This window comes from Ailuropoda melanoleuca, chromosome 13 (assembly GCF_002007445.2).
Source record: "Ailuropoda melanoleuca isolate Jingjing chromosome 13, ASM200744v2, whole genome shotgun sequence".
Taxonomy (NCBI): domain Eukaryota; kingdom Metazoa; phylum Chordata; class Mammalia; order Carnivora; family Ursidae; genus Ailuropoda; species Ailuropoda melanoleuca.
In genome coordinates, this window is record NC_048230.1 from 29,804,914 (window position 1) to 29,824,978 (window position 20,065).

Consider the following 20,065-nt stretch of genomic DNA (forward strand, 5'->3'; position numbering starts at 1 on the left):
GGTTGGTTGTGGTGTGGGAAACACAGTCTTTCCGATTTTACAAACTAACAAGTAAGTGTGTTGTAAAGTTTAACTATAAGACAGCAAAAAGGAGAAAGGGGTGTGTTGTTTCTCAAAACTTACTGCAGCAAGCTGGTAATAATGGTTATTGGGAACCATGGGTGACAAGAGATGTCAATTTCTGCATTCTCCATTTATGGTTTTGATTTACTTTGATTTCTAAGTTACCTTTGTCATCAGGAAAATTGGTGAGCTTCAAAACCTGTTCCACTGCTAATATACGGTGCCTTTGATATTTTAACTTTGCTACACAGGAAAGAGAAGAGACATAATTCAGTTTATAGTCTTCATTGTTCTGTGGTTTTTTCTGCCCATTTCAGTGATCCGGGACTCTTTGTTTACTGTTGTGATTTTTCATCCACAGCGGTAGAACTGGTCCAGGTAAGTGCAGTGGGTCCTATCTGTAATTTTCAGTGGTTAAAGGGGAAAGGGTCTCCTAAAAATCAAGGTCTCTAGCAAATTTTTATTATTCTTATGTGGTCTGAAAGTAAAAGATGACTGAAACAGCCGGGAATAGAGGAAGAACCAAGCGTGAATGTGGGACCTTTGGTCAGGTCTGGAACTTTGGTCAGGTCTCCTGACCCCTCCAAACTTAGGTTTTAAGGATTAAAATGAGAAGATTATTACTGGTCCAGGTTCTTTGAGTTACAAGTCACAGAAACACCTAGACAAACTCAATCAATGAAAGAGAAGGTCATAGAACCCAAGGGCATAAAGTGTAGCCAAGGCTGTCATTCAGCCCTGAAAAGATGGCAGGTACCAAGGCAGGTTGGCTAGCTGGTGAGATGTTGCCACTCCCTCCTGTTCCTGTCACAATACCTCCCTCAAGCTCATGGTTTCCCATCTCGCATAGCCCAGAGCCCATTTTTTCTTTGTTTTCCTCTTTACAGACCAGCTTTCTGTAATAGGTTTTTCATACGACATCTACATGCTTGCCCCCTTACACATTCACCCTTTTCAGGCGTTCTCAGAACCTCACCAGAATGACTTCTCCTGATTCCAGAGTCTCCAGAAAGAGTCTGGTTGACCCAGCCCAGCTGATAATCTACTTGCCCTGTTTGAATTAGCTGTGGCCCAAGAGGAACAAAGTCACATATTTGGAGAAGAGAGATATGGCCAGAGAAATTACCCTAAAATGTGTTACGATCATGTCTAGTGCTCTTAGCACAGGAGCTCTGGAATTGGTAGTTCCGTGTCTTTCTGGAGTGAGTTACTTTTATGGATCTAGACCAGGTGAATATTGAGGCTTATCTTTAGTTAATTTTATTTATCTTTTTCTTTAGTTAATTTTATGACAATAAAATGTATAAAGTTAAATTTTCCACATCTAATAGGTTTTCCTGGAGAATTCTGTGGTCTGTGTAATATGCTACGGTTGGGTTGGGAGTTGTTGCTTTTAAATGTTTAAATGTCAGTATGTTTTCTTTCTCTCCTGATGAGATTTTTCTTTTTCCTTGTGGTCATTTACTTCCTGATCACTTTCCAGTCCTCAAATCTAACTTTGTGCATCAGAGTAAAGAATAAAAGTAGAATCAAGAACATTCCTTTTCTTTTCTTTTCTTTTCTTTTTTTAAGAGAGGGCGAGTGTGAGTGTGAGAGCGGGGTGTTGGGGGCTGGAGTCAGAGGGAAAGAGAGAGAGTCCGAAGCAGGCTCCATGCCCAGCATGAAGCCCAACGCAGGGCTCGTTCTCACAACCCTGAGATAATGACCTGAGCCAAAATCAAGAGTCAGATGCTTAACTAACTGAGCCACCCAGGCACCTCCCATTCATTTTATTTAAAAAAAATAATATTTAATTTTTTAATTTTAAGTAACCTCTACCCGCAACATGGGGCTTGAACTCACGACCCTGAGATCAAGAGTTACATGCTCTACTGACTGAGCCAGCCAGGTACCCCCAAACATTCCACTTAAAAGTACAGTTTGGGGGACACCTGGGTGGCTCAGTGGGTTAAGCACCTGCCTTCAGCTCAGGTCGTGATTCCAGGGTCCTGGGATTGAGTCCTATGTCACGCTCCCTGCTCAGCGGGGAGTCTGCTTCTCCTTCTACCTCAACCCCTTTCCCCTGCTCATTCTCTCTCTCTCTCTCACGTGTGCTGTCTCTCGAATAAATGAATAAAATCTTTTAAAAAACAAAAAAACCCCAAAAAACCTGTTGGGGCCCCTGGCTGGTTCAGTCAGTGGAGCACGTGACTGTAAGTTCAAGCCCCATGTTGGCTGCATAGACTACTTAAAAATAAAATCTTTTTAAAAATAAATAAATAAAGGGGCGCCTGGGTGGCTTAGTCATTTAAGCGTCTGCCTCAGGCTCAGGTCATGATCCCAGGGTCCTGGGATTGAGCGCCATTAAGGGCTCCCCGCTCAGCAGGGAAGTCTGCTTCTCCCTCTCCCTCTGCCTCTCCCCGTGCTTGTGCGCTCTCACTCACTTTGTTCTCTCTCTCAATTAACATCTTTAAAATTGAAAAAAAAAGTTAAAAATAAATAAAATAAAAATACCAGTTAGATTCCACAGGCTCCTCCCTGGAATTGTTCGCCGTTCTTGGCCTTGGAGTAGAAGGCATGCCTTCGTGATGTGAGCGATAACCCTCAGCGGGCAGTAGCAGCAGTTACACTTAAAGCAAGATAAGCTTTCCTCGAGGCTGTGTGAACATTGTCTAACCTATGTGTCTCTCAACTGTCTGCAGACAAATTCCGCATATGATCCTTGTCGGTGCTTTGCCTTTGTTCACGATCTGTGTGATGAAGATACGAGTTACCCAGTGCCCAGGGGGAGCCTCGATATCATCATTCTCATCTTTGTTCTTTCAGCGGTTGTTCCAGACAAGTAAGTTTTAGGTCCCTTAGCCAGTAGTGTGACAAAAACAAAGCTTGGGTCAGGGACCTTGATACCAGAGTTGGACCCTGAGTTGAGTAAGCGGGATGATCTGAGAGGCCGGGAAAAGCCACTCTGTCAAAGTGATACAAGTGTCTCAACCCTTTTCCTAAACCTGTTTGCCTCTAAACCTCTGTCTGTTGGCTGCAGTGGTTGGTTCTTCTCGGTGCTCTGGTTGAGCATCCCCAGGGGATGGGGGAGCAGTCTCTGGTGGGGGCGTGGGGCAGTCCCCTGCTGATAATCTCAGCCTGCTGTTCAGAACGCTGTGAGCCACAGCTGTTGGGTACCATCCCCTCATTGGCCTTTTTATTTTACTTTACGATGTTATTTTTAAGGGCCCCTGGGTGGCTTAGTTGGTTAAGCGCCTGCCTTCGGCTCAGGTCATGATCTCAGGGTCCTGGGATCGAGCCCCGCATCAGACTCCCTGCTCAGCGGGGAGTCTTCTCCTTCTGCCTCCCCCTACCCCCACTTGTGCTGTCTCTCTTGCTCACTCTCTCAAATAAATAAAATCTTTTTAAAAAAATAAATAAACCTATAAGATGTTATTTTTAAGTAATCTCTACACCCAATGTGGGGCTTGAACCCACAACCCCGAGATCAAGAGCCATACATTCTACCGACTGAGCCAGCCAGGCACCGCTCATTGGGCTTTTTAATTGGTTTTGGTAAACCAGGCTTATTAACAACACAGAATTTATAGTGAAGCTTAACTCAGGTGTTCCTTTATGTTTAAGTTCTTTGGAAACAGGGAAATTCCATACAATCAAGTTTAAGTGAAAGGAAGGTCAGTTGCTAACCCCTGCAGGAGACTGGTAAAGCTTCGTAGACATGGGCACCCAGCTGTGCTGATGAGATACTGTCCCCAGGAAGCAGCATCAGCCAGAGACCCAGCGGAGTGAGTGTCTCTGTCCTGAGTTTCCTTGAGGAGAGCACTGAGTCATCTGACCTGACAGGGTATTGTGAGCATGCAGAAGTGCAGGTGCAGGACAGCCCAAAGGCCAGGCGTGGTTCTAAACATTTGTAACTTCAGAAGTCTCGGGGCACCTGGCTGGCTCAGTTGGTAGACCGTGCGACTCTTGATCTCAGGGTCGTGAGTCCAAGTCCAGGGTTGTGAGTATACAGTTTGATTGATAGATAAAATATCAGTGGAAGTTTAAATGCTACAAACTTAAAAACTGACGTGGACTGAAACAAAACATGAAAACTAAAAACTCTTTAGTTAATATTTAAGTAGACTTTGTAGCATTGATACTTCGAGGTTGGTACAGCCGAAACCAACACAGCCTGCGTGTGGCAAGTGCAGTCAGGGTGTAAAGCGCTCCGCGTTTGCATACTGACTCACCACGTAAATTGTAAGTTCTTGAAGTTTCATCTTCGTTTAACAAATGGAGAGGTCCAGGCTCTGCCTTGAGAGCGCTCAGGCCTGGGGGCAGGCGGATGAGTCAGCTGACTAGTAATCCTCCCCGCAGGTTTTCAGGGCTGTGCTCCAAGAGGCCCGGGAGCACAGGGCAGGGGTGGCTTCCCCATGAGGCCATCTCGGGTGGAGTAGGAAGTGAGCCAGACATGGAGTATATGAGTGGAGCTCTCCCGTGGAAGCGGGTTATCCTCAGGCCTCTTCGTACTGAAGGGAGTGGGTCAAAGCCACGGTCGTGAGTGGATGGCAGAAGGCACCTGAGAAGCTTGGGTGCGTGTTCCCCTTTCTCACTGAAGCAAGAGCAGAGGAGCTGAGATGTCGAAGTTCGTGTCAGGGTTAGGAAGTCCACTGGCTTTTCCAGACATGCTGCAAGGAAAAGGAATCGTGTCCTTAAGGAGACCTGATCTTCATTCTCTGCTGCCCCGCGCAGGATGCAGAAGGCTATCAACAGGCTGAGCAGGCTTCTGAAGCCCGGAGGGATGATGCTTCTGCGAGATTATGGCCGCTATGACATGGCTCAGCTTCGGTTTAAGAAAGGTATTTTGCTACTATAACCAAAACAACCGTTTTGCCATCAGAATAGACCTGTAAGTCAGTGAAATCAAATAGAAACTCTAGAATATAATATAAGCTCCATATATAAAGCCACTTAATACATGACAAGGGCAGTATGTTTTTGAAGATTTGTATGATCTAGGAATTGGAGAGATCTTCTAACCAAGACAGCAACTTTTAGAGTAGCTGCCTTTGGAAAAAGATTTGTTACATAAGTAATTTTAAATGTGGTATGGCAAGAGATGCCATTAAAAAATTGAAAGGGGCGCCTGGGTGGCACAGCGGTTGAGCGTCTGCCTTCGGCTCAGGGCGTGATCCCGGCGTTATGGGATCGAGCCACATCAGGCTCCTCCGCTATGAGCCTGCTTCTTCCTCTCCCACTCCCCCTGCTTGTGTTCTCTCTCGCTGGCTGTCTTTATCTCTGTCGAATAAATAAATAAAATCTTTAAAAAAAAAAATTGAAAGACAATTTTGGTGCCTAGAACAGATAAAGACTTAATTATTATCTCTGCTCTTCAAGGGCCTTTTGGCAAATTGATAAGGAGAGGATCAGCAACCCACCCAAAAAACAGGGAAGGAAAATACTAGAGTTGATTCACAGAAGGGTACATCCAAATGGCCAAAAACAACTTCAAGGTAACAAAACTTACAGTGAGATAACCACTTCTTAAGCCTACTGCTGGCCATTTCATAGAAGAAGAGACACTTCTATTACTGGTAGAAATAACAGGTTGTTAAATGGTATTTGGGTTTTTTTTGTTTTTTTTTTAAGCACACTGGTATCATCTACTGTCTAACAGTCCTTTGGGGAATTACTCAAGAACTAGCATGGAATATGCGTGTAGGCAGAATCTTCGAAACACAGTGAATGCTTCTGGAGAGGGGAGCATTGTGCCTGCCGCATGAGGTGGTTGGACCCCACACCGGCGATCCTGGCGGGGTTTCTGTTCTGCATTCCCAGATGAGAAAAGCAGTGTGCAGATGACTATTTTAAACTTGGCTGCACATATAGGAGTGGCTGGGGAGAAATAAGCAAAGTAAAGCAAGTAAGATTATATTGACATTCTGAAGGTGTAGGATTACCTACCAGCGTGGTAAATGACATTCGGTCAGAGGGCTTGGCAACAGAGAGAAGAGGGTCCATGATAAAAACAGCACGCGGGCTGTATTTTGAGTGTGTGTGGACGCGTGGAGAGATGTGGGAAATGGTCCTGTGGCTCAAATTTCCTTCCCTTCAGTCTAGCTACAGTCCTTGGCTTTTATTTATTTATTTTTGTTTTACAAAGAGTATGTGGTATTTATTTAAGGGGGGGGAGCAAAACGTTTGCAACATGAAACGGCTCGAGTACAGAAGGCTGAGGATCACGTGTGATCGAACACTGAGGTTTGATGGCGCCGCTGAGGCTGCTCTCCAAAGCACCGTTCCTTTGTAACAGAGAAATTACCGATTCCTGCAAGGTGCCCAGAGTAGCCAAGAAAGACTTCTGTTCTCTACCCAAGAAATTGGTATCATGATGCACATTTGATTGGCAGTGAAATCCAAAGAAGTGCTTTGAAGTTTCTCTGATTTCTATCACGTCGCTTCACAGGTCAATGTCTATCTGAAAATTTCTATGTGAGAGGTGACGGTACTAGAGTTTACTTCTTCACACAAGGTATGAAACGCTCATCTTTATGTATGACAGTCACCCCCCAAACACCAGCCCAAACGTTGCTCCATGTACTCTCAGAAGTGAGACGTGGGGCCCCTCCCACCTTCAGAAGGCTTTTCCTGCCCTTCGTCACCCTGCGTTCAGCCACGCGGAACCTGTTCACTGTTCTCCAAGCAGGCTCCGCTTACAGGAGCCTTCAGCCCCCCACATGGCCCTTCTGCTCTCTGCTCTTCTCCCCATCACTTTGTCCGAAACAGGAAACTTGCCCCATTTTGCAAGACTTCGGTGCAGCTGGTGTCACCCTGAAGGCTGGGTGCTCCCCAGCTCCAGGTGTAACCCAGCATGGCTCTCCTTTGTGGCCTGCCCTGCCTCACGTTCCCACTGCCATTCCGGGGCCCTTTATTGTGTCACATAATTTTTGAGCCTTCGGTTAAAGTGGTAGAACCTCTCCCCTAAAAAGTGGCTTTGACATTGCATTTATGTAGATTTTTGCATGTAATCTTAAGGTGTCCATATAGCCCTTCTTGAAAATTCCTCCCCATCAGCCGATTCTTAGGCTCTCCCTCTGGATACCAAGCTGCCCTTCCCAGATGGTTCGGCTTCCCCCATTTAAATGTGAACTTGCTGTTACCAAGATGCTACTGCATTTATAAATAAACAGCCCGACTAAAGCCACTTAAAATACATAAATAAAAACGGTCTCATGGAGCCCATTAAACATAGGAAGTGGTACACAATGTTTCTTCTTCAGCAGAAAATACATAAACATCTCTTTTCCAAACCAGAGGAGCTGGATACGCTTTTCACTACCGCTGGACTGGAAAAGGTTCAGAACCTGGCGGATCGCCGATTGCAAGTGAACCGAGGGAAACAGCTGACAATGTACCGGGTTTGGATTCAGTGCAAATATCGCAAGCCTCTTCTGTCTGGTGCTGGCTGAGAGGTACCTGCTCCCGACATGGTAGAAGTTCATTGGAGTCTTTTTAAAAAGAACATTCACGAATGGTGTCTTGTTGATCTTAGAAAGTTCAAGGATTCACACTTGAACCTTGAACCTAGGACAAATTGCTTTTTATGAAGATGCTAATAATTGTCCTTCATATTGTGAAACCCTTTCATATATACTTTCCTCAAGGTTTTTTTTTTTTTTTCTTTTCTTTTCTTTTCTCTCTTTTTTTTTTAAAGTAGGCTCCGTGCCCAGCATGGAGCCCAACACCGGGCTTGAACTCCAGACCCTGAGATTAAGACCTCACCTGAGATCAGGAGTTGGATGTTTAACCAACTGAGCCACCTAGGTGCCCCCTCCTCAGGTTTCTTTCTTTCTTTGAGATCTCAAAGAATCTTTCTTTCCATTTCATAATTTGTCATAACTGAGATGCTCATGGGAATCATGAATTTAAAGGCATCAAGAATTTATTATATAAATATAATAAATCAAGAAAGTATTATATATGATAAAGTGTCATTTGTGAGTTGCATTAAATTATTTCAGAGTTCAGATACCTAGGTTAGGCAGTTGATACGTACAAAGGTGAATAAAGTTTCGTTCAGCGAGAAGCACGTCAAGAAGAATCATCTTTCTTCGGATATTTACCTGACTCAAAACACTGCTTTAAAGAGCATAAGAACGAGTCCTCGTTGTGTATTTACTTGGTCATGTTCTCCACTTAACCTTAGTTCTGTGGAATTTTAAGCACTGTTTCCCCTCTAAGTAACCTCTTTCTAAAGAATTAAAAAGATCTTGACTTTTAGCAAAATTGTCTCATTTTTTTTTGTGCCCTTAAATGTTTGACACAAAAGGCATTGAGAGAACTTTAAGGATTGAGAGACAGAGCGGGGGGGGGGGGGGGGNGGGGGGGGGGGGGGGGGGCAGAAGGAGAGAGAATCCCAAGCAGATTCCCTGCTGAGCTCAGAGCCAGACATGGGGCTCCATCTCACAACTCTGAGATCATGACCTGAGCCGAGACTGTGACCTGAGCCAAAATCAAGAGTCAGATGCTTAACTGACTAAGCTGCCCAGACGCCCTTGATAATTTCAAATTTAAAGGACAGTACCAATTACCAAGAATATTGCAAGAATAGTCCATTGTTTTCTGAATAATTTTTTAAGAGTGGGTTGCAACGCGATGTCCCAACATTTCTGCGTATTTTAATGAATAATGCCTATAGCTGAAGATGTTCTATATCACCAAATAAATCCATCGGAAGTAAAAATTAAACTGAAAACACTACCACCCACAGATAACCAAATTTTCCCAATGGCCCCAATAATATCTTCTATCACCAGAAAAAAAGTTGCATTCAGTAGTCATGTCTCTGTCTCCTGTAGTCTGGGACAATCCAGGTTTGTTTTAATGACCTTGACTTTTGAAGATTACAGGCTGTTTCGCAGACTGTCCCTCAATTTGGGTTTGTTGATGCTTTCTCATGATTTGGTTCCAAGTTAACATTTCTGGCAGGAATATCAAGTGATGCTGTGCTCCTCCCATTACACGCTATCGGAATAACATGATTTTGAATTACCCTGTTGGTGATGTTAACCTTGATCACTTAGTGGTATCTGCTGGGCTTCCCCACTGAAAAGTTAATCATCTTCTGGGGTTGTGGTTTGAAATCGGGTAAATAACCCATTCCTTATCAAACTTTGCCCCCTAGTTTGGCATCTGTGTTGCATTTTCTTGGTTGAATTACTACTATGATGGTAGCCTGTGAGTGTCTTCTAACCCTGCCATTCTTTCTACATTTATTGGTTGGCATTCTATAAGGAAAGCTCTCTCTTTTTTTCTCTGTTTTTTTCTTTTTTTGCCTCAAAAGTGATATTTATTCAAAGAACAAAAGAATGATAAGATGTCCACTCCTTGGCTCCCTTCCCTCCCTGCTCCTGCTCCTCTTCAGTCCCCCCAGACTGAGCCCTGGGTAGGGCTAGGTAGCAGGACAGCTCCTCAGATGAGACCGGCAACATTGAGGGGTGTCTCCTCAATGGAGCTGTTGTAGAAGGTCTCAGTGTCTCTCGGAGAATCCTCTTGTCTTCTGTTACCATGTTGTTAGCCACACCCTTATGGCCAAATCGTCCACCACAACCGATTCTGCGGATATAGTTTTCCCTGTTGGTGGGAAGGTCATAGTTGATGAGTAAAGAAACCTGCCACACATCAGTGCCTCTGGCCTAGGTCAGGGGAGAAGACACATCAGCATGAGAATGAGAAGGGGACACAGTCTATCCAGAAGGGATTGAAGTGCGTGTAGGCAGCCAAAGGAAGGTGAAGGAAAACACATCCCCTCTCCCGCAGCACCCAAAGGCATGCCAGATTTTATTCCAAGTTGCTACTAGGAAAGGTTTCTTTTTTCTATTGATATAATTAATATGGACTCAGATTTCTTTTTATTTAATGATCATTATATATACTCTCATTATTTGGGTGTTCATGTTACCCCAGATTTGACCAGTGGGGACCCCTTCAGAACTTCTGTGACCTTGTGATTCCTCGTCCTTTGAGCACTTCAAGCACAATTTGTTCCGAGCTCATGAGTTCATCTTACCGTTTCTCTGCCCCAGTCTGAATCTGCCATTTCCCCCAAGGAGTTCTGGTTTCTTTTAGTGCAGAAAGGTATTTCGAAACCAAGCTAAGTGTGCTCATTGCTTTTGGGTGTTCCTGTTCCCAGCCCCCCGCAGTGGACGGAGCTTAAGGATATTTGCATGTATGTACACACACACACACACTTGTGTCTGTATTTCTTTTTTTTTTTTTTAAGATTTTATTTATTTATGTGACAGACAGCCAGCGAGAGAGGGAACACAGCAGGGGAGTGGGAGAGGAAGAAGCAGGCTCACAGCGGAGGAGCCCGATGTGGGACTCGATCCCGGAACGCCGACCAGGCGCCCCTGTGTCTGTATTTCTACACTTAAACATATATATTGAGAACCATCGTTCAGATCAATGCCTTCACTTCCAATCCAACACAAGATTTCTTCTACTTCTTACTCTTCTCTGTACTTGTGGTTTCTTTTTCCAACAATCCCAAGCTCCCGTGACCCTCAATACGTTGGGCCAGTGCCCTCATATGTAATATTCCTCCCTTTGCCACCACTCACACGTGGAGGCTGCCTTACCTCTTGGGCTCTGAAACCCCGCTCAAAGTCACTATCGCCACAGCTCCCTGCCTCGCACAGACACCCTCCTCACCCTGCCCTGGGTCCAACAACGCCCGCACATACACACCACCCCTCCACTCTTGCACTCACATCGACCTTGCTTAGCTTCATTAGTGAGTTTTAACGGGTGGGAGGGAGGGAGCTTCCTATCTTCCATTACCCTGAATGTACTTAAAACCGTAAAAGACTGAGTCACTGGAATGGTGTTTCATTTATCTTTTGGAAGGAAGAACAGATGTATTAAATGATCCACTAAAGACCTTCCTTTGGCACCTCTGAGGCATTTCAAAGTAACAGGAAGAAGTTTTACTCATCTTCGGGCCACCTGGCTTGGGGTTTGGGCTTTAAGTATAAAAATGAGCCTATTCCTGCCTGCTGCTCTCCTTTCTTCTCTGTAATCTGCTAAACTCTCTTCCTTTGCTCTCTGACTTTTTAATCTTGTCTACCTTTTTAATCTACCTTAAACTCCATAAGGGACTTGGCATAATTTTTTAGCCTCGGAATTGCTAATAATAGAGGACAATTAAACCTGGTCAGGATAGATTAAAGTATGGCTTTGGTGCCACTCAAAAACGCACAGACTGTCTGGCCTATGGGTCTGACTCCCAATGGTATCTCTTTGTATTTTTTTTTTAATACAGTCAACGCACAATGTTACGTTTCGTTTCAGGTGTACAACATTGTGATTCCACAACTCTACCTTATGCTGTGTCAGCTAAAAGTGGAGCTACTGTGGTCACCACACAACACAGTTCTCATCCCATTGACTGTATTCCCAATGCTGTGTCTTTCATCCCCGTGACTTACTCATTCCCTACCTGGAAGCCTGCACCGCCCTCTCCCCGTCTCCCATTTTGTCCTTCCCCTCTGGCAACCACCAGTTTGTATTTTGCATTTTCAGGTCTGATCTCTTGATATTCTTGGTGCGAGAAAAGTGCTGCGTTGGCTGGGAAGGTAGTGCCACGCGCAAAGCTGCTCAGGAAGTTATGTGGTTTGGACTCGGGTCTAACGGAGAAGTTTCTGAAACTGCCTGATCTGCCTAAGTCGTCATAATTTGGCCGAGGAGACAAATTCGATGGTGTTTGAAAAATGAACAACAGCTTAATTTGAGACAGGTGGCCTGGAACCACTGGAATCTGGCCACATTGGGGAAGGTGGTGCCCGGGGTCAGGGTGTCACACCTGGAGAGCATGAGTTCTTGTACTGCGAACCCATGTGTCATCAGAAATTCGTTTCCTAGTCTGTATGCTTCATCCTGAGCCTGGCCTCTGCTAATACTGTCAGACCTCTGCTTTGCGTTGGCTCCATGACTGGCCTTCGTGTCAGTCCACACTCTCTTGTGCTCCGGCTGGCAAATGAGGGCTTTGGCAACGGAATAGGAAAAGGAAAAGCTAAGGTATTAAGAGATCCTACTTTCCTCCAATTGATTCCTGTCTTCGCCTCAAGATGTTCCTCTAGTAATAGTGGGGAGTTGTACCTGTGGCTTAAAAGATGAGCTTAGGACAAACCACTTCTCTGAGTCTGTTCACAAAGGTCTGTTCTCTGGTTTGTGGCTTCGGCTACTATTTTCAGAGCCCGGCTGCATCCATGCGTTACGGGCTCTTCTGTACGCTTCTTAATCTGGCTTGCAGGTTGATTTGAGACCCTTGGGTAGCGGGTAGAAGCAGCACTGGCAGTAGGTTTCACAGGTGAAAACACTAGAAATGGGTCACCGTGACCGCCTCACATTATTTCAGTGAATTTCTAGGTCCAAGATGACACATCATCTCACCTCTGTAGTCAATGGAACGCCGTGTATGAGCAAGTCACAGAGCAAACAGCCACAGTCAGAGCCCATGCTCCGGGGGTGGGGTGGGGGGTGGCCTGAGACACGGAGGCCAGTACCCTGGACAAAGGCTCAAACCTGGCATCTTCACCCTGAGGTGAGCCCCACATTGCATTCAGTCCTTCCTTTCTCTGAGTTTGGATTTCTCCATTAAAACTTAAAATATCCTAGGACACTGGGTGGCTCAATGAGTTAAAAGTCCAACTCTTGATTTTGGCTCGGGTCATGATCTCAGAGTTGTGAGATCGAGCCCCACATCAGGCTCATGCGCTGCATGTGGGGCCTGCTTAAGATTCTCTCTCTCCTTCTCCTTCTGCGCCTCCCCCACAAAATAATAATAAAAATAAATAACTTACATTCTTAAATTTATTTTGAAAGGAAACTTTAAATCACTACTATACATAAACAACTATCACTTGTCATTAACAGAAGTATTTTTTTTTAATATTTATTTATTTATTTTAGAAAAAGAGAGTGTGCAATACAAGTGGGAGGAGGGACAGATGGAGAGGGAGAGAGAGAATCCTCAAACAGACTCACCACTGAGCAGGGAGCCCAGCTCAGGGTGACCCAGGACCCTGAGATCATGACCTGAGCCGAAATCAAGAGTCAGCCACTTAAATGACTGAGCCACCCAGGGGCACCAACAGAAGGTATTTTAAAAAATAAATACAATGGGGGGCACCTGAGTGGCGCAGAAGGTTAAGCGTCCAACTCTTGGTTTTGGCTCAGGTCTCGACCTCAGAGTCATGAGATCGAGCCCTATGTCAGGCTCCACATTCAGTGCAGAGTCTGCTTGGATTCTCTCCTCTCCCTCTGCCTCTCCCCACCCTGAGCTCGTTCTCTCTCTCTCTTTCTCTCTCTCTCAAAAATATATAAATAAATACAGTGAAAACAAAAGAATCTCAAGGCGCCTGGGTGGCTCAGTCGTTAAGTGTCTGCCTTCAACGCAGGGCGTGTCGTGGGATCAAGCCCCACATCAGGCTCCTCCGTTGGGAGCCTGCTTCTTCCTCTCCCACTCCCGCTGCCTGTGTTCCCTCTCTCGCTGGCTGTCTCTCTCTCTGTTAAATAAATAAATAAAATCTTAAAAAAAAAAAAAAAAGAAAGAAAAAACAAAAGAATCTTTCAAGTTCTAGCTGGATCCCGTTGCTGCTCAAAGGCTCTGAACCATAAGTCTAGAAACCCCACAGCAAACACAGCAGAGTCACGGCTCTCAGGGAGCTCACATTTGGTCGCAGAGATTCCAAAGAAGCCCAGAATACTTGAATCAGGTAGGCATGTGCCAGGAAGAATTGAGCCAGTAGACAGACGGAGAGGCGGGGAGCGGAGGAAAGAGTCCTCTGAGATGGAGGTCTCCTGGAGGAGGTGACTTCCCTCCTGCGTGTCTGGGCAAAGAGCCTTCTAGGCAGCAGGAACAGCCACCACACAGGCAAGAGGGCTGGGGTAGACTCCCACATTCTCCGGCCCACAGCGTGGGAGTGTTGCGTTGCTCACTCTTGTCATAAATGTATCTGCCTTTAAGCACTTTTTAATGAGAGTATTACTCAAGTGTACTGTGTACTAAGAAATGAGTAAGAATGATTACCTGTCTCCTACTGACCCTCAGGTCCAGGGGTGGATTCCTCTCGGTTCATCTAGGGACTATTAAAATTAACGAAGCCAGCCCAACTCACAAGAATCTGAGGCACATAAGCCAGGATTATTGACCTGTGATCTTGAACATAACTGAAAGGCGAGGGGATTCCCCCCAGGAGAGGAAGCTGCTTGAAAAACTGAAGATCAGAAGTTGATCGTTAAGAATACACTAGAGCCCAGGAGTCAGGTGGCCCCAAGGTTTCTGTCAAGCCGCGGCTGAACCGAGGTCCCCCATCCGCCAACATGAAGCGGCTGCTAGCAGATTTACAGTAACATTAACTGGCATTTGTTTAGAGCTTAATACTCTTTAAAAAGCTTTTCATATAATTTAATCCTCACAGCACCCCTGTGAAATATAAGTATAATTATCTCCATTTTACAGATGAGGAACTCTGATGTTCGGGGGGGATACATGGTTTACCGAGGTCAGACGACTAGTGTTAATTGTAAGGTAATTAGCCTAAGATGAAGGAGGGGTATTTTGATATAAATGGTATTTGACATAATGCATGGGTTTAAACATTCTTGGCTCCAACCGACTGTGCCTGTCTGGAAAATTCTACACCTGCTCAGAGGTCAGCCCTGCGGCCTGCCATGTGGGGGTGGAGGGAGGAGAAAAGGCACTGGCCCCACCTCTACCCACCAGCCGCCCCAACCTTCCAGAGGGAAAAAAACAGGGCAAATTTCAGAAGTGTCAAACAATTATAGAGAGTCCACGAAATCACCTACCTAAATTGTGTTGGTTTGGCAACATAGTACAATTTGCAACATTTTTTTCAAAATAGAAAAATGTAATCCACCACCTTGACCCTGTGCTCGGCCCTGTCTGGGAGGCTCGGCAGCCCCTGGGGTGCAGGGAGGACCTGTGCCTCATCTTCCCGGGAAGGGCTCCATGTGGCCCCGGGCCCGGCATCAGGGGCCATGTCCTGTTCTGTCGCGTCCGTCAGGTCCTCAGAGGGGCCCAGCAAGGCTCAGTGCCCCTTACGTTGCCATCTGGAAATTCTTGATAAGTTTTAACAAAGGGCTGGGCAAATTGTGTAGGCAGTCTTGCTGTTGCTTCCTTCTTGTTCCTTCTTCCTCCCTCTTTCCGGTTCCTTAGGAAAGAGTGGTGTTCTCTTGACTTACTTTTCCCTTCCCACCTCTCAGCTGATCCTTGGTTGCCCTGGGTGGGGCCTTCTTGCCCAGGGCAGGATCCCTTGCCCACCCTGGTTCTTCCTGACTTTCCAAGCCCCTTCTCCATTCTCCTGACGGGCGGGCTTTCCAGACAGGCCATGCCCAGACCTGTCAGGACTTGCTGCTCCTGCCATCGGGGCCCTGCATGTACCCCACCTTCCTATGACTTGTGGCTTCTCCTCACCCAGGTTTCAACTCGAATGTCCCCCGACTTGTGAGAGTCTTTCTCTGCTGATGCCCTTGACCAGTGTCACCACCCCCCCCAGAGCCCTCTCCCTGCCCTCAGTCCTACCACATTATGCGGCTTTGTCTTCCTCATGACACACAGCATTGTCCTTAATGTTTTATTATCTGCCTCCTGCCTCTATACTATGACATGAGCTCTTTGGGGTCAGGGATTTTGTCTACTTTGATCACAATTGTATCCTCAGTACCTACAGTGATGTCTGGTACATAGTAGGTGCTCAATAAATATTTCTCAGGTGGGTGAGTACATAGAATGTCACCCAGGAATTGGTCCCTAGAGCACGTCAGGCACCAAAGTGAAGAAAGTCAAATTCTGTCATCTCATCCAGCGAGGATAGTGGGTCTGGAGATGAAAGCCCCGAGCTTGTAGATAAAAGGTGCCCTTTAAACTTTTCTCAGAAACCAGCCATCCCTGTGAAAGATTGGGAGCAAGAGCCACCAAGGGAGCAAGGCTGCCCAGCTCCCAAGAGGAGGACCAGTCAGAATGGTTTAAAGGTGCAGAAACAGGGGCACCTGGGTGGCTCAGTCAGTTAAGTGTCCAGCTCTTGGTTTCTGCTCAGGTCATGATCTCAGGGTCTTGAGATCGAGCCCTGTGTTAGTCTCCCTGGTCAGCTTGGAGTCTGCCTGAGATTTCTCTCCCTCTCCCATTCCCTCTGCTCCTCCCCCCCATGCATGCACACTCTCTCTCTAAAAATAAAGAAATAAATCTTAAAAAGAAAAAAAAGTTTAGAAACAGCTCTAGGGAAACTGGCTGACTGGCCCGGTGACACAGTGAAACCAACACAGTGAACGAGATGATCCACTTTGAATTGCCAAAAGCCACCATATTTGGATAATTCTCTAATCTGTGTCATGAGTTAAGGATCTCACTTGAGCGGTGAACTAGTTTATCTAAATACCTCCTAGACCTCTCTCTCCACTGGAAGGCCTTTGGGGACCTCAACCTCAAACTGTCCAGAACAACTCATAGGAGTACAGACTGAGGTCAAAATCTTGGGGTCATCCTTTCATCTGTTCTCTGCACCATGTTGGCCCAGTTACTGGATTCCTCTGAGTCTCCGTTTTCTCAACTGTAATTTGGATAGAAGTAAGAGAATACACATAATCTGGCAGCCCTGGTGGCCCCCATAACACAACCCTAAGTCCTTGCAGAGAACAGCATTGAATGCCAATGTCAGTGGGCTCTTCTGTATTTATAAGACTCCTTTGTGTAAGTTATACGTCATTATATGTTGTGTATTTAGCAGTTAAATAAATGATTTATCCCTTGGCCTGGAGAGAATAAACACGTGTTGTTGTGTGAGTGTTGATGAGATTGTAGCAGAAAGCGCTAATCTACATTTCTTCTCCAAGGTCCCGAAATGCTGTGAGGAAGAGGAGGTAAGATCTTCGGGCCTTCAACAAATTTCAGGTATTTCCCCTTGGTCAAGGTCGGCTTCTCCATTAGGTGCAGAGCACATCTCTAGGACACAGTGTACTTCAGGGGCCCTGGGAAATGTTTTCATTTTTTTAAAAAACATTTATTTATTTATTTATTTGAGAGAAAAAGAGAGTGGGCACATCCGTGTGCACGCAGGGGAGAAGCGCAGAGGGAGAGGGAATCTCAAGCCGACTCTGCACTGAGCCCAGAGCCCATTGTGGGGCTGGATCTCACCATCCTGAGATCATGACCTGAGCTGAACCAAGAGTTGGACACTTAAATCGACTGTGCCCCTTCATTTTAATTAATTAATTAATTAATTTTTTATTATGTTCAATTAGCCAACTTATTTTAAAACCAGAAAATAAAAAATGACTATAACACCAATGAATATATGATCGTGAAGGCAGCCTTGTTTGTTTTTATATCAACATGTATGTGTGATAACAGTTTAAAAAGTTTCTTTTGAAAGGAGAGAACCGGTGAAAGCAGAAATGCTCAGACCCATGTGAGTCACCGTGTGATCTTGCTGGCATCAGCCTCCCAGATGCAGGGGCAGAGTTGGTAGAGATGAATGTGGGTGAACCTCTCACTCCACCTTCCCTCTCTGTCCAGCTCACACTGCCTCAGGGAAACAGATTTGTGGAAAGAAGTGTTGTGTGAAGTATTTAGCATTTATATATGCATGGGGGGGGTCTAACTGGGAGAGGTATCTGTGGGTGAAGAGTTTGGCATGGCAGCATCCAGGGCATCAAGGAACAAAATCTATCCTTTTGCATTTATTCTTACACAAGTGGTTTCTATTTATACGTTTCTTGCTATAAATTCCATTTTCCCAGAGCACAGAAAAGCAGGACTTCTCAGGGAGGATGTCACAAGCAGGTAACCCTCAGGCAGGGTCTTGTAGGGAGAAGTTGGTTTTTTTTTTAAGATTTATTTATTTATTTTAGAGAGAGCGGGGGCACATGCACACATGTGAGCTGGGGGGAGGGGCAGAGTGAGAGGGAGAGAAAGAATCTCAAGCAGACTCCCCACTGAGTGGGGAGCCCAGTTCAGGGCTCAATCCCAGGACCCTGAGATCATGACCTGAGCCAAGATCAAGAGTTGGCCGCTTAACCAGCAGAGCCCCGAGGGTGAAGTTTTTCCTGGTGGATGGGGATGAGGTGATGGTGTCTGATCAAAGGAATGAAATTTCACAAGGACCCATTTACAGGGAGGAGCAGCAAGTGGACAGGTTGTGGCTGTTCCAGGAGAGTGCGTGGGGCAGGTCTTGGAATGTCTCCTGAGAATTACAAATGTCTTCCAGTCAGTTCCTCCCAGACAGATTGTGGGAGCCTCAGATGTCAGGCTGAGGAGTTGGGGCTTAATCCTGTGGGCAGCAGAGGGCCACTGGAGACACTGAAAAGAGGACAACAGAATAATTACATGGACATTCAAGAAAACTACCTCTGGCAGCAATTCAGAGAGATAATCACAGGGGATAAAAGGGCTGGGGGGGAGGGATGCAGGGGCAGGGGAGACCAGAGCCAGGGAGGTCAGGAAGAAGATTCCACTAGTTCCAACAGGATGGGATGAACCAGTGCTATGGAAGTCAGGGCAGAAAGGCAGGAGTGGGGCCAGCCGCATTTAACCAGTACAACGGATAGGATTGGTGGCGATGAGGTGAGGGAGGCAGAGTGAGAGAAACTGAGAATAACCTGGGAAGTTTCTGGCTTTAACCATGGAGGGAATGCTGATGCCATAATTAGGGTTTCAATCAAGAGAAAGAGGAAGAGATCTGAGGATATGGTGGAGAGTGAATGAACCTATAGTTTGAGCCACCACAGGCATTCGTGGACATGCCAGGTCCAACAGACAGACACAAATTTGTAACTAAGAAACAGGCAGGAGAGGATTTAATGAGGGAATCACCAGCACAAAGGTGCTGGTTGAAACCACCACAGGGTATGAGTGAGAATTAGAAAAAAATGGGGTTAAGAATCAGAACTGGGAGCGCGTGGGTAGCTCAGTTGGTTAAGCATGCGACTCTCGATTTCAGCTCATGTCATGATCTCAGGATTCTGAGATGGAACCCTGGGCTCTGAGCTGGATGGAGCCTACTTAAGATCTTCTCTGCCCCTCCCCCTCCCTAAAAAAAAAAATCAGAACTAAGGGGCACCTTGGTGGCTCAATTGTTTAAGCATCTGACTCTTGATCTCAGTTGACCTGAGGGTCTTGAGGTCAAGCCCTGAATTGGGAGGGGGGGAGGGCGGAGCCTCCTTAAAAAAAAATAAATGAAGGGGGCGCCTGGGTGGCTCAGCCGGTTAAGCCTGTGCCTTGGGCTCAGGTAATGATCCCTGGATCCTGGGATCCAGCCCCACCTCCCGCTCCCTGCTCAGCTCACTCAGCTCAGAGTGGGCTTCTCCCTCTCCCTGTGCTCCTCCCCGTGCCCTTCCCCTGCTCCTCCTCTCTCTTTCTCTCTCCCCACTCCCGCGCACACACGCACTTTCTCTCAAATAAATAAAATCTTAAAATAATTAAATGATCAGAACTGCACTCTGAGGAAGCTGGGAGGAGAGGGGCCCTTTAGGTGCATGGCTGGAGACTGTCCAGAGAGAGAAAAACAGAGCTAGAGGAGGCTAACAGTGATTGTCATCAGCTGGGGTCTCTTTCCCCACCATTTTCTGTATTTTTGAATTCTTTTATCAGTAACTATATATTGTCCCTTTTCTGGCTGAAACAACCCTTCACTGGACAAATAAAAGGGGCAGTCCCCAATAGGTTAAGCGCAGCCCACCGGCCCAGTGTACTGAAGACTGAGCAGAGAGGTAGAGCAGGCAAATTGCGGTTCATCACACAACCCCCTTCTCCAGCAATGACTCCCCCTCGCAGTCCTCCAACCCCGGAGGAACCAGGGTGCCACGGCAGCCATGTTTCTGCCCAGTGACCTCTCCGGCTACAGATGATTGGACGGGGTGTGCACGTGATACTGGCCAAGCCATTTAGAGCCCTTCCCAGGATGTTGACGTAAGAGGGCAGCTGACGCTGGTGGCCGGATCCATGCGGTGTGAGCTTAGGGGC

The 20,065-nt window shown here is 46.2% G+C and overlaps 1 protein-coding gene and 1 non-coding gene across 5 annotated transcripts in view; one reads left to right on the forward strand and one right to left on the reverse strand.

Moving 5' to 3' along the window:
* The window catches only part of METTL2A (methyltransferase like 2A), a 36,554-nt gene that overhangs the window by 4,395 nt on the left and 12,094 nt on the right, over window positions 1–20,065 (forward strand). For 2 of the 4 annotated variants that reach the window (XM_034641209.1, XM_019802610.2), the window contains 5 exons: window positions 2–51; window positions 381–441; window positions 2,745–2,884; window positions 4,777–4,883; window positions 6,491–7,332. In XM_034641209.1, the coding sequence (XP_034497100.1) occupies window positions 2–51; window positions 381–441; window positions 2,745–2,884; window positions 4,777–4,883; window positions 6,491–6,975 (843 nt within the window). In that variant the 3' untranslated portion in view covers window positions 6,976–7,332. The other 2 variants (XM_002922039.4, XR_004619805.1) reach the window with 2 other exon arrangements.
* LOC117795826 lies at window positions 9,792–9,923 on the reverse strand. Its single transcript, XR_004619980.1, has one exon. It is a non-coding gene; the product is annotated as a small nucleolar RNA SNORA67 (small nucleolar RNA).